Here is a 12,384-nt window from a genome sequence, read left to right as displayed (position 1 = left end):
TTTAACCCTGTGTTACAACTTGTAAGGGTCTGCCACAAAGAAACACTGCTCTTAGCTTGACAGATTGTAATGTCATGTTCTCCAAACTATAAGATATTTGTTGTGGTTCTCGGGAAATGTAAAAATGCGATGATTAGAGCAGCAATATTGCAGGGGCATCTTTTTAACTGCCACACATTTAAAGTGAATTTCACAGTGACTGTTGAGCATTTACCAGATATCAAAGAGCTACTGCCAGACAACTGTACGTTTAGGCCTTAGGAGACAGATAGGTCTCCTGTTCCCAAGAAAACCTGCAGGTTTGGTTTACACAGGTTTTGGAACATGAGCAGCTTAAAAATAAAAACGATTTAGTCCTAATAGATATTGTTGAGGGCCAGAGAATCACTGTTTGCCAAATTATATAGACCACTACTAGTACCATATACAGTACAGTAGTTAAATTCACAGCTGTTGTACTGAAAAAGAACAGTTGCTTGGTGTGCAGAACACCATAGCATGTGACAAGTCAGTGAGTTTAGAATTGTCTTCTCTCTTGCTACACAACCCGAGTGCTTGATGATAATTTTGTTTTTCTTTTTATAAGATCAGCATGTATGTGCCTGTATTTGGGGTTTCTGAAGTAAAAAAACTGTCCTTTTGTAGAAAAACTTGAGAAGAACCTTTCAGAAGGCTGAAAAGCGCTATTCGATAATGTTCACTGTAAAAAGGGGCCATACAGAAAGGACTGGATTCTGATTTCTGTTGCAACTAGTTAGCTCTGGATGGTTCTTAACACCTGTGCCTTTTAATGCTCTTTTTTCCCCATTATGTAGGCTTAGTAGCAAAAATAATACAACTCGGTATCCACGTTTTAACTAACCTGTCCAAAATACACAAAAGCAGTTCCTATAGACATTGATAAATGACTGAACTTGGATTTCTGCACTGTGCCAGGTGGCTAGAAGCCAGGAAGGATGCTGCCAGTTAATCAGCTCAATGTAATGTCTTTCCTGATGAGTCTCTCAGGTGAATTGTGAACCCAAGTCAAAGACTTTTGATTCTACATTTGTTTTTTAACATGTACTGTAGATGGGGTTTTTTTTGTTGGTGTTTTCTGTGAGAAATGTCCAAGTGTTAAAAAAAACCCTCATATTTCCTATAGGCTTTTTAGGTGTTTCAGAACTACTGAAAAATACAAAACAAATCTCTAATGTTTCAAAAAGTGAAACAAGCCTGGGGCTGTGTACTTGGCTCGCAATGAAACAAGCAGACAACAAGGAGCATCATTGACCAGTTTTATTTATCCTTTGCCACCAAATGACACCAAATGGTTTTTGCTATTGTAGGAGATGCCTTGAATTGTAAACAGTGAAAATGATAAAATACATTTCAAAAAAACTCCTAACAAGCAGTGTATGACCAAGGAGAGGCTGTCCATTCAACCCTTTCCTTGCTTTATTAATAACATTAAATGTTATTTTATAGCTTTGAGTCTCGTATTTACATAGTTACACCATATTTTCATGTTACATTTATGAAAACTCATTTGTCTAGTTTTCATAGGAACTATATATACATCCACAACCCTTAGCTGCCTGCTGCTAAGGAACACACTGTTAAAATGGACTTTTTTTTCCACTTTTTTTGTATTTTTATCATCTTAATGGTAAATTAACCCTCGAGCAGAATTTGTACAACTCTTACAAAAAATAAAGTTAATACGGAGCTCAATCCATTCATTGTCGAGCTCAAGCTCAAATGATACTTATTGAAAAAATATTGCACTTAAAATCGGGACAGCAAAGAACTGGGGGTAGCAGGGCTGAGGAGGAGGGGATTTGAACTGAGCGCAATGCATGAAGCATTCAGCAGCCATGAGCTAAATAAATAGGCAACCTCCGTCCACTCGAGAAGGTTTCTGAAAAGAGCAACAGCCTAACGGTATAGCGCTATTTGTCTAGGAGTGCAGATTTTAACCAAAATAAAAATAAAAATCATAAAAAGCTTGGAAGCTTTATCACAGAGTGCCATAATGTCCTGAGAAAACTGCCTCATCCAACTATAACTACATGGAATCTCTTGCTTAAGATATGTCTGAAGCGTCTACAGTCTTTGGAGAGTGGGTAGTAAGTTCTTTCAACCTAAGGACAACATTATGTCCACAGCTTGGTCCTTTAGTTCATCATTTGTTGGTTTTTGTCCCTCTTGTAGTCCTCTGGAGAATGCAACGGGACGTCTCCCCGCAGAACGGAGCCGAAGTTCAGGAGCCAAAGGGATGTCGTGCCAGGAAAGACTGACTGAACAGCAGGCTAGCACAGAAGAAAACCAGTGCTCCCCCTGAGCAGTCGTCATGCTGTCACGGCCATGCACAGAAATGGAAACCAAAAAAAAAAGAGACCCTATTAAAAAAAAGTAAGTTTTGCAGATGTCGTACCAACAGCGTATGAAGGTGATGGGGTTGGGGGAAAACTGGAGAGACTACTTGGGCAAAAGATGCAGAGTGTGACAAACAGTACCGGACTGTTTCGGAGCTCCAGGTTCAACCTCTCTCCAGCATGTTCGGAAAAACAAAATCGGAACAATTCCACCTGGCACTTGCACCAACCGGGGGCTGCGCATCGGGGAGATATGGCTTCCGTTGTCGATATTCGTAACACTGGACGAAAACCAATGTACGGCTCGTGCCCCCTCCCAGGAGACATACCAGGGGAGAGATTCTCTCCTCCATGTAAACATACGGGTTCCAGTCTGTTTCAAGTCTCTCAACCACCCATCGCAAATAAAAAATGGAAACGAAAATGACCTAAATCAACCCAACAAGCTGTTGCGAGTCGTCTACGACGGCGATGTCGAATTGGGCTTCTTCTGGTTCACTAAGTCCAAGTACAGTTCTGAGCGGAGAAATCGGGGATAGGAGTCCTTCTCCATTAATCCATATATCCTCTTCTGAGCCAGGTCGAAACAGGACCGGTTGATGTTTTGCAGGTTTTCTTTCGTGTGTTCTCTAGTATAGGAGTCGAGGTTGACCTGCAAGAGAGAGAGAGAGAGAAGTTTTATGAGGCTGTAAAACGTGGATCAGGTTTATCTTCATTTTCCATCAGACTTTCCAGCTCCATCTTTTAAATAAAGAACAAATTCCTGAGGGGGCAAGGAGCCACCACAGTAAAACGATTTGGTGGGATGAAGGTTTGGATGTGATTAATCACAGATTTCCTAGTGCACCTAATCATTCTGTGGAGGAATTCAGCTAGGCACGTTTCAGCTTGTTTTACACAAGACCAGACCCTCAATAATCCAATCCATATAATGCAATAGTTAACAGTGAAGGATGTTTCCTTTTTGTATCTGACAATTTAAATTGACCACAACAAAAACAGACCCCTCAGAACATCCTTTCTTAATTACCGAAGGCTGATATATTTAACATCTTGTAGATAATTTATTGAAAGTGTGTACAGCATTAAAAACCACTTGCATCGTTTATCGATCAGAATTAATCTCGCACGCACACCAATCTCATATTTACCTCTTTGCAAGACTGGATGGCGATGTATTCCGCGAAGATTTTCTTGGCCTTTGATGCCATTTTAGATTGTGACTTAATCTTCTTGTAATCTTCACACGCCAACCAGAATTCCAGATTTTCCTCGCTGAACTCTGTGCGTAGGAACGCTCTGAAAGCAGCCAGCCCATCTGCCAGAAGAAAAAAAAAAGGAAGGTAAGTACAAGATGTTTAGTGATGTATACAAAGAGCAACCATTCGGATGCTCACGACAACCCACTGCAGATCGATCTTAAGAACTTGAGTGATTTATTTTTAGTATTTAGTTGCTGAATAATATTGAATCTTGTATACAAAAGTATAGCGTTGGTGAATTGACTTTAGAATGTTTCTTAGGAAACGGAAGATTAGCTGACGGAATTAGCAATAAAAATGCCCGCAATTCTGAGCCTGTGACACATTTGCTTTGGCGAAATTGTTTTTTTAAACCATTAAGTTTCAAAACGGGAAGGTACGTAGCCAGTGAGCAAAGCAAAGACATAGGCATTGCAACAATTGGGAAGTTGTTGTGTGCTTTTACAGTTACTTAAAGACGACAAGAGAGAAGGCAGTCAACTTCCGTTCTTGTGCGTTGGCGCTCTGTATAAAGAGCTTTTTGCAAAGGGCATGCTTTTATCATCGTGAAACCCCCTGATTGGGCCACTTTATGTAGAGTGTGAGGATGCTTCAGAACAAAAGAATAATAGGAGGGTTGACCTGGGGATAGTTTGAAATCTCATTATTTTAAATCGTCGCTCTATGCATTAGCGCTCAGAAAACGTGTATGACAGACGTCATCACTGCTAATCGACTGATTTTGCGTTTCCACCAAGCAGCTCAAGGTCATGATTTCTGAAACAATATAAATATAGAGGCGACCGTGTTTTGCTGCAGACAGTAATCCTCTCTATTGCCAACCCACCCATGCTGTTGCATGGCTCTATTCATGTGAGAAAGGGGTAGGACGAACAGGCGCTCTATTCACTAGCCCAGCCGGATACATAGTTACTGAAATACATTTAGTTCTTATGCACAACCACGAGCTGCATGCCAAGGGAACAAGCTGCAATTATCCAAGAGCTACATTTCGAGAACTAATTGCATCGTATAATGCATTAGTTCCTAAAGAAATGAAGTTCAGCCACTGTACTTGCACACACACACAATCCCAATTGTAAATGTATAGAAACGACTGCAAATGAAATAACAGCAGACTTCAGCGCTTACATCTGAACAAATAAAGGAACTGCCTGCACTCCAATAGAAATCCTTAATGTAAGGCGTCTTATTTTTTTTTTTTAAAAAGACCAAAATCACACTTACATTTATGGACCAGTAGTTTATCTAAGGATTCTCCCCATTTGAGCGCTTCTTCGGGAGTAGGCCTGCAAATAAAAGCAGATCGATTCTTTAGCAAGCCCATCTCTGCAAGGTTTCTCATTGTGTGACCCATTCGCGGTGCTCTGCTCGACTCTTTGGTTTGGAACCGGTTCAGCGGTGCCCTAGATACACTACTCTGCTGCTCGATCTCTCATTCTCTCTGGTGTCCGGCTGCACAGCAGCTCTTATAAGCTCTGTGACTGGCTCGGAGCCCTGACGGGCGGGTGTCGCTCCCTTGAATGGGGAGTGCCTACATCTCAAGCCCGCCCCCTCCCGAAGCTCCTTCTTTCAAATCGCTCCTATAGATCTGCGAACATGCTGCCTCTTCCGTGAAGAACATATTGGGAATGACAGCACCGTGCGGCTCATTTCTAAAAAAACCCCAAATCTTGTCTGACAATACATCGAACAAACAAGCACAGCTCGTGTTTTATTCTCTGAATTAGGTAACCTGAATTTCAGTTTCTACCAAATGTACTTTATTAGACCAGCACGAATCTCCGTTAGGCTGTGACATTTGATCGCTACAAAATTAAAAACACCATAATCTTGATGGTTATGTGACTAAAGCTAGGTGTTTAAGCTTATTAAATATATGCCAGTACAGAATGGCTTGTATTACATTCAGACATGAATAGCTAACGACAGCATTAAGCATTGTTAATATAGACAGCGTGAGGACTCGAGACTAAATACTCTGCGTTTGTAATTTTCTTTGTCCATCTCTTCTCGCATTTGATGAACCTTTTAAAGATCAGTATTCACGCTGAGCTGTATTATCAGATTATAATGGAGACGGACTGGTCCAAATGCATCGGTGTCTTTGCACTAAAGCAAGTCAGAATTACTGTAGGACTGCACATAAAGAAAAAAAAAGGAAAATCCAGCTTCAGAAATACAATCTGCACCGTTTACAGATCAGTGTAACTGACCGGCAAACCGCGGCTATCATTTTTGAATTTTGAAACTCGAACTAAATATAACCCAGTGCATTTCATATTCGAAAGTAAAAGTTTCATAATATCAGTTGTGATAAAAGGAGAGCTTGTCTACAAACTAGAAAAAAAAACAGGCTCTGCACATTTTTTCACTGTTTAGATATTGTAGTATTCTGTCTAAGCAACACTAAACACTGTCTCTTGACTTTTTGACACAGACCTAGCAGAAAAATAAATCTATGGGCTTGCAGTTGTGTGCCGATTTTCTTAGGCTGCTCTCCAAATCGAAGAATTAGATGCCGTCACATTCTGACCCTGGCTTCCTCTGCTTGGCTGTAAGAGGCCCTGGGTGTTTAGGAAACATCCACTTGTTTTGACTTTCTTAAAACCACGTCTGATAAACAGAGGAAGCAAACCTTGTACTGGTCTGCCAAAGCGACGGTCACTGAACCGAACATTGGAAGACAGTACTTGCACAACATCAGGTAACTTCAAGCATCTTCTCCTGCTAATTATTTTTTTTAATGCGTCTCTTGCTATCATTGTACCAACTCAGTCAAGGAATACTTGTCACTGTAAGTACAGGATATGTGCTGTATGAGTTCTCTTACAAATCCTAGAACTTCATACCTGTTCCTTGTACAGTACTTCAGATGTAATGAAAACAAAATTAATCTAAATCCTCATGCATACCCTGCTAACTTGCTCCTCTGCTCTGCACCCAGTCTCACCTTCCCTCTCTATCCTCCAAAATAAACAGAGCTCTGCCTGAGCACAGAAGACGCCAGTGTTTGAGGTCACTTACTTCACAGACTTCATAGCTTTGTCCAGCTTGCTAGCCGGGTTGCTTCCAGGAGATTCATTCCTCCTCCTTAAGAAAGCCAAACGATTCTTCATGTCTTTGGCCCTGAAGAACACAAAACGAAAGGGAGAGAAGTGTTGAGTCTCGGGGGGGGGGGGGGGAAAAAAGCTCCACAGTGTAAGGTAAGAAGCACCGAATTACTGAAACAGCCGAAGGAAAGGGCCCTCCTGTTATACATTTTGCATCCACCGCTCCTTTTCCAAAAAGGCAGTTCCCCGGCTCGTCTGCGGCAGCAGCAGCACTGCCCCAGCTTCCGAGCGCTCCTCAACTTACTCCTTCATGGTGTGTCTCCTGTGTAAACCCCCCGCTCGCCAGGTGCCCTGCAGAATGCCGAGCAGCACTTCCGAGTGAAACTCCTGGGACTGCGTTTTGGGCGCAGCTGCTCGAAAAAACGGCATCTCCCCGACCCTGCGTCTCCCGATGCACGCAGCGCTCTGTGACTTCGCCTCCACCATCAAGTTCTGGTTTTTAACTCTTTTTTTTTTCTGGGTGCCCCCCACCCACAACTTCTGGTACTTCTTTTAGTCCGGCGTTGTGTTTTTACGAGTCCGTATTACAGGAAAGCTGAGGCGGCTGTAGCCATCCCGGTGAGGAGGGAAGGAAAAAAAAAGGACTGCCTGACGAAGGATACGAAGAAGCTGGAGTTGAGATATCCTACCCCCCTCACTAACCCTCTGTAAAATCTGGACCGCGGTATTCATCTACCAAAGGCTCTCCGGATGTAGGAGGGCCTGTCGCAGGACCGCTGAAAGGGCCATGTGTTTCGACTATGGGAGAGATGTGTCAGCTTTCACCGGAGGCTGGTGGACTGTTTTCCATGCTTCGAAAAAATTAGGTAAATTGCGGACAGGCTGAGGCAGGAAACAGGATGCAGGCGGGCTGGGGCTATTTATGACCAACTCCACCGCTGGTTGCCTAGGCAACCGTACTGGGTAGTGGGGGAGAAAATGAGCAAACAGCAAGAATAGTGGAGCCTTTCAAAAAAAACTGCCAGAGTATTACTATATGGGTTATTCTTAGACGCTGTCACACTCCCAAAATCTTGCCTCATGGCAAAAATGCATTCTGGGTAAACCCCTGGATCATTGGATCTGAAGCAGAGCCAGATCTTTTCCAAGTTTTTACAGGATCTCGGCTTTGAATCTGTTACAATATATCCTGTATCTGAATACAAAGGCCACTGTCGGCAATGTTAGGTGTTAGGACATATTTCTGAATGAATCCTTAAATTTGATTTTGTGCATCCCCCTCCAAAAAGGATCTGAGCATGGCACATTTGTATATTCATTGTGTCTGGGGGAATTACAAATCGCAGGATTATGGTGAGAAAGATTTATCTAGAAAACAAATCTAATAGAGGAAATATCCTGCTGCATGATGACAGACAATGCTTTTAATATTTTAGAGTAAGCAGTTTAAAAATCTACTTTAACCAGATGAATAAATGCCGATTGTGTGTGGAGGGCGGAGGATTCTATTTAAGGCGAAACTCTGTTCTTATTAATTTTAGAATTTACAATTTAATTACACTGTTCTTGTAGTAGAAATATATTTGCTTTTAAAAACATTGTTTCAGGGTGGATAAAGACCACTAAAAATAGCATGAATTTTGTTGGCTTATTTGGTTTATTTTGTAACGAAGGGAGCTCTAGCCAGCCTCTGCAAGGCGCTGTTCAGAGCAACGTCACTTTTTATGGTCCTGGAAAATATTTGTGAGCTTAATGACACAATTTATGATGTAGGTCTGGATTCAATGGTGCAATGCATTCTGCTCAGAAGAAAGTTATGACTTTTTCTCCCTGGGGCCGGTGAGTGTGAGAGAAGGTAGGCTCACCAGATCAACGCTCCACATTGACACTCAGTGACACAGTGAGTGTAATGGACTTGTGGGAGGGAAAAGGGTCTGACATTTTCTTGTGACTAGCAACAGGTCTTTCCAAAAAGCTATTAAATAGCTAACTTTTTTTTATGAAGTCATGCTGGAATTCAGGAGGAGTGTCTCGCATAAAAGCCAGCTGCAAGCTAACAGATAAGCAGATCGGCTTCACAATGCTAGAACTCCTCTGGAATTGAAGACCTTCATAAACTACAAGGGCAACGTCCTTGTTTTATAAAAATACTAAAACCCTTTTAGAAATATCTGTGATCAACAACATAGGCTTATGACTTTTAAAACAAATGGGCATTGTATTAAAAAAAAAGACTCATTCAGCTGTAGAAAGTAATTTTTACAACCTATTCTCCAGAAATTACAAGTGGGATAGACAAAAAGCTGCCCGGCATGTTCTGTGTTTGTTAATGGCACAGCAAACTGCAGAACCTACAGTATGTTCCGTAAAATGTGAAAAAGATTAGCCATGAACTTGGAAACAGCCACAGGGGGGCAGTGTAGAGGCCCATCTGGGCCTCTTGGTGAGGATTCTACAGGCAGTAATAACGTTCAGAGCTAAAGAGTTATAACACATTGCTTCAGCAGGTCTCAAGCAGCTGTGAGGTATAATACACCACCGTTGGTTTGTCATTGTCACAGCAGTCTGTGTGCATTGCATTATTGCCAAAATCTACTTGTCAACAATGTCTTTGTTAGTGAAAGCAACATAGAAACTACTCCCATTAAAACAACAGGATAAGGAGGGAAAAAGAATTGTCACTGACTGCCACTCTGTGTATTTTTATAGTTGCTATTAGGTAAATAGGTTTAGCCTACAAAAAGCTCATTTCAGCTATCTACAATCAATTAAAGGTTTTCTAATGTTGGAAAACCTTTTTTGTGTGTCTCATTTAAACTCTGCCAAACCCTCCTGCATTATCAAATTAACCTGGGCACATGCTCATAGTTCTGCTCTAAACATGCAATTTGAACCAACTACTGTACCAGTTTCCTCAGATCAGCCCATAAGCAACGCTGGAAAAGAGATCTTACTGGCCCTAATTATCTCCGAGCTCCAGAGGTCCCAAACCTTCAATCATCTGTCTCTTATTACGGCTGAGTCTGTAATTGTATCTCTGTGCCTGAAGTCTTTAAAATTAGAATGGTTTCAGTGGGAGAAAGGTTGCAGTGTGGAGAATGGAGACTGAGTAAAAGAAAGCACAGAGTATAATACTGGGACAGCTGCCTGGAACGGTCTACCTAGAAGCAAGTACTGTATAGAAAAAAAAACGATATTGGGAAACTGACTGATGTAACCGAGATAATCGATGAACGTTTGCCAGTATGGTTCTCATTTGTAGTTTGAACAGCCTGATTGCTCCTCTGCCACAGCCACACATTCAGAAGCACATCCCAGTGCTGCCCAGTGCTGAGGACAAAAATGAAAACCACTTGTGTCTTGCAGTGTGTTTTTAGTTTGTGACTCAAAAAATGTATACCTCTACAATAAACCCTCAGCATACGAGTGTGTTAGACTCCAGCTGCATGTTCCTTCGTATCTGGCAAGATCTTTCTCAATCGTATGCAACTAAACTCGCGATTTTCACTTGTTTGCAGAAACGTTCCCAGTGATAAATGAGGTTGGCTGATGCTGTCAGTGCTCCATCTTCACATTCAAGCACTGTAATCCGAATCGTGCTGATGAGAAGCCACAGGCATTGTAGAAGAAAATGCATGCCAGATTACACCAGCGATTTTCAAACCAAACTGCTCCCATTACTCAGAGGCAATGCAAACTTTCAACAGTCACTTGCAACGTGTGCTGCAGATAAATATATCGGTATTACCAATACAACCTGTGTGCCAAAAACTAATTCATATGCAATCTATGCTTTAAACCCTTTAACTGCACGGAGACCCCATATGAGAAGCTTTTCCAGAAACCATAACAAACACAAAAATAAAATGAAGGGTATAAGCTAAGCCACAGACCTATCGCTGCAACAACAATAAAATCTCCACATGGTTAAGACATCTTCTACATTCAGCTAAAAATAAACTGTTACTGCAGCAGTGAGCGGTGTGTCCCCTTTTTTTCCCTCCTTTACCACGAGCACGTTGGAAAACGGAAAGAAAAACAAAAGCCAGGACTCCTACCTTTCCAGGTATTTTTCTGAAAAGTCAACCATTGTGTGGTACATTTGTGGCAGTGAGCATGTGAACGCTAGGCTCTGTACTGGGCTTTGACATTCCTCTGCCTGTTCTGCGCTGCACACATGTTAAATAGTCCAGGGCGACTGGAGGGAGGCCCGGGGAGGGGCCAATCAGAGCTCACCGCGGGCAGCTCTCTGTATATAGTTATATTCCCCAGGCTTGTCAGCCCAGTACAGATCAGCCAAGCTAAAGTCAGGCCGGACATGACTGGTGTGCCTTTCGACATGTTCCTTCAGCACATAAAGTCATATTACTGAATGGAAGTGTTAGCCATTATGGAAGTGAGACCATAAAATGGTGTAGTAGCAGTTCTTTTTTTTTAAAAAAAAAGTAAACCGTACAATACATTAGTACATTAGAAAAATATGAATAGAATAATTAAATAGAAAATCTCCTACTACTTTAGGTCCACCTGGTGTAAATAATCCATTTATAATTTATTTAATGTAAAGTTTTTCCACAAGGAGAAAAGGTGAGGAGGAAAGTTTTAAATTTTTTTTTGTTTCCATTATTACATTGGCTCTTTTTAGTGATTGTTATGATACAGTATGTTTAGGCATCAACACACTGAACTGCATTCACCATTGTAGCTCTGAGAATTTTCATAGGAAGATCCCATCTGACATCTAGTGGCAAGTCCCAAGACTACCTCCTGTCATTTCCCCATTTGTAGGAAGTTGTAAAATAAACTCTTACAGTTTGCCGTGGAATGTTGTGTAGGCTTATCAGGGTCGTTCTTTATTGCCTCGCTAACCCAATGACTTGCTGAACAGTGTGTAAGTTCTCTTTATACACACAATACTTTCAGTGACTTCTGCTTGGTGCACAGTTGTGAACCACTTACTGAACTTTCAATGTATTGTACCTTTCCTAGCATGAAGGCAGCTGACAGACCTGAGTACAGTAAACAGGAACAGTAACATAATATCAAGCAGATCAGGTTCAGTTCATGACTAAAAAGGAACTGAAAATAAACATTCTAAAATAAAATCAGTGCTGTTACATTCTTTGCACAAGATATTAAGACCAGGAATGCTTTCTAATACCTCTTCTTTCACATAATCGAAATGCCAATAATTTAAATCAACTTGGATCCTTTAATAATGAGGTGCTTTCAGACACTGTATAGGCTGAATGCTTTACGTTTGTGTGTTCTTCAAATGTAACCACACAACTTCCCTACTTACATGAGTCAGTTTTCATTCACGTGAGCTGAAGTGAAAACTATATTTTTGCAGTCGCTCGAGGCCATGAGCACTATTTCACTGCCAATGCCTTTGAGAACATCCCCTTCCCTCCTCCCACCACCACTACCTCAGATGTCACCTAACCCGAGCAACATACAGCAAGAGAAGGCCCAGCTCGTGCAAGCCTGGTCTCGTGACTTCTTATAATGTTAGAAAAGCATGTGATCTGTTTGCTGGTAATTCCTAGCCACTAAATCCACATTTAGAGGCTTTCTTTTAACGTCTCTGGTAGCTACCTAGGCTTCACCTCAGAATGTCTACCTCTCTCTGTTACCGTATTCCTCAGAAGTGGCATGTCTTCTTTGACCGTGCCTCTCTTCTTGGATAAAAAAGAATAGAGCTTGCAGGGG

At 41.6% G+C, this 12,384-nt stretch overlaps 1 protein-coding gene across 6 annotated transcripts in view; it reads right to left on the bottom strand.

Annotated features, from left to right (window-relative positions):
* Positions 1-1,263: 1,263 nt before the first annotated feature.
* The window catches only part of LOC148816081 (regulator of G protein signaling 3-like), a 158,433-nt gene continuing 147,312 nt past the window's right edge, over positions 1,264-12,384 (bottom strand). For all 6 annotated transcript variants that reach the window (XM_088940324.1, XM_088940327.1, XM_088940329.1 and 3 more), the window contains 4 exons: positions 6,647-6,748; positions 4,847-4,908; positions 3,509-3,675; positions 1,264-3,009 (listed from right to left, as the gene is read on the bottom strand). In XM_088940324.1, coding sequence (XP_088796450.1) covers positions 2,818-3,009; positions 3,509-3,675; positions 4,847-4,908; positions 6,647-6,748 — 523 coding nt within the window. In that variant the 3' untranslated portion in view covers positions 1,264-2,817. The remainder of the gene's footprint in view (positions 3,010-3,508; positions 3,676-4,846; positions 4,909-6,646; positions 6,749-12,384) is intronic.

Source organism: Atractosteus spatula, chromosome 23, assembly GCF_055471065.1.
Source record: "Atractosteus spatula isolate fAtrSpa1 chromosome 23, fAtrSpa1.hap1, whole genome shotgun sequence".
Classification (NCBI taxonomy): domain Eukaryota; kingdom Metazoa; phylum Chordata; class Actinopteri; order Semionotiformes; family Lepisosteidae; genus Atractosteus; species Atractosteus spatula.
Note: the sequence above shows the minus strand (reverse complement) of the source record. Positions and strands in the feature narration are given on the sequence as shown.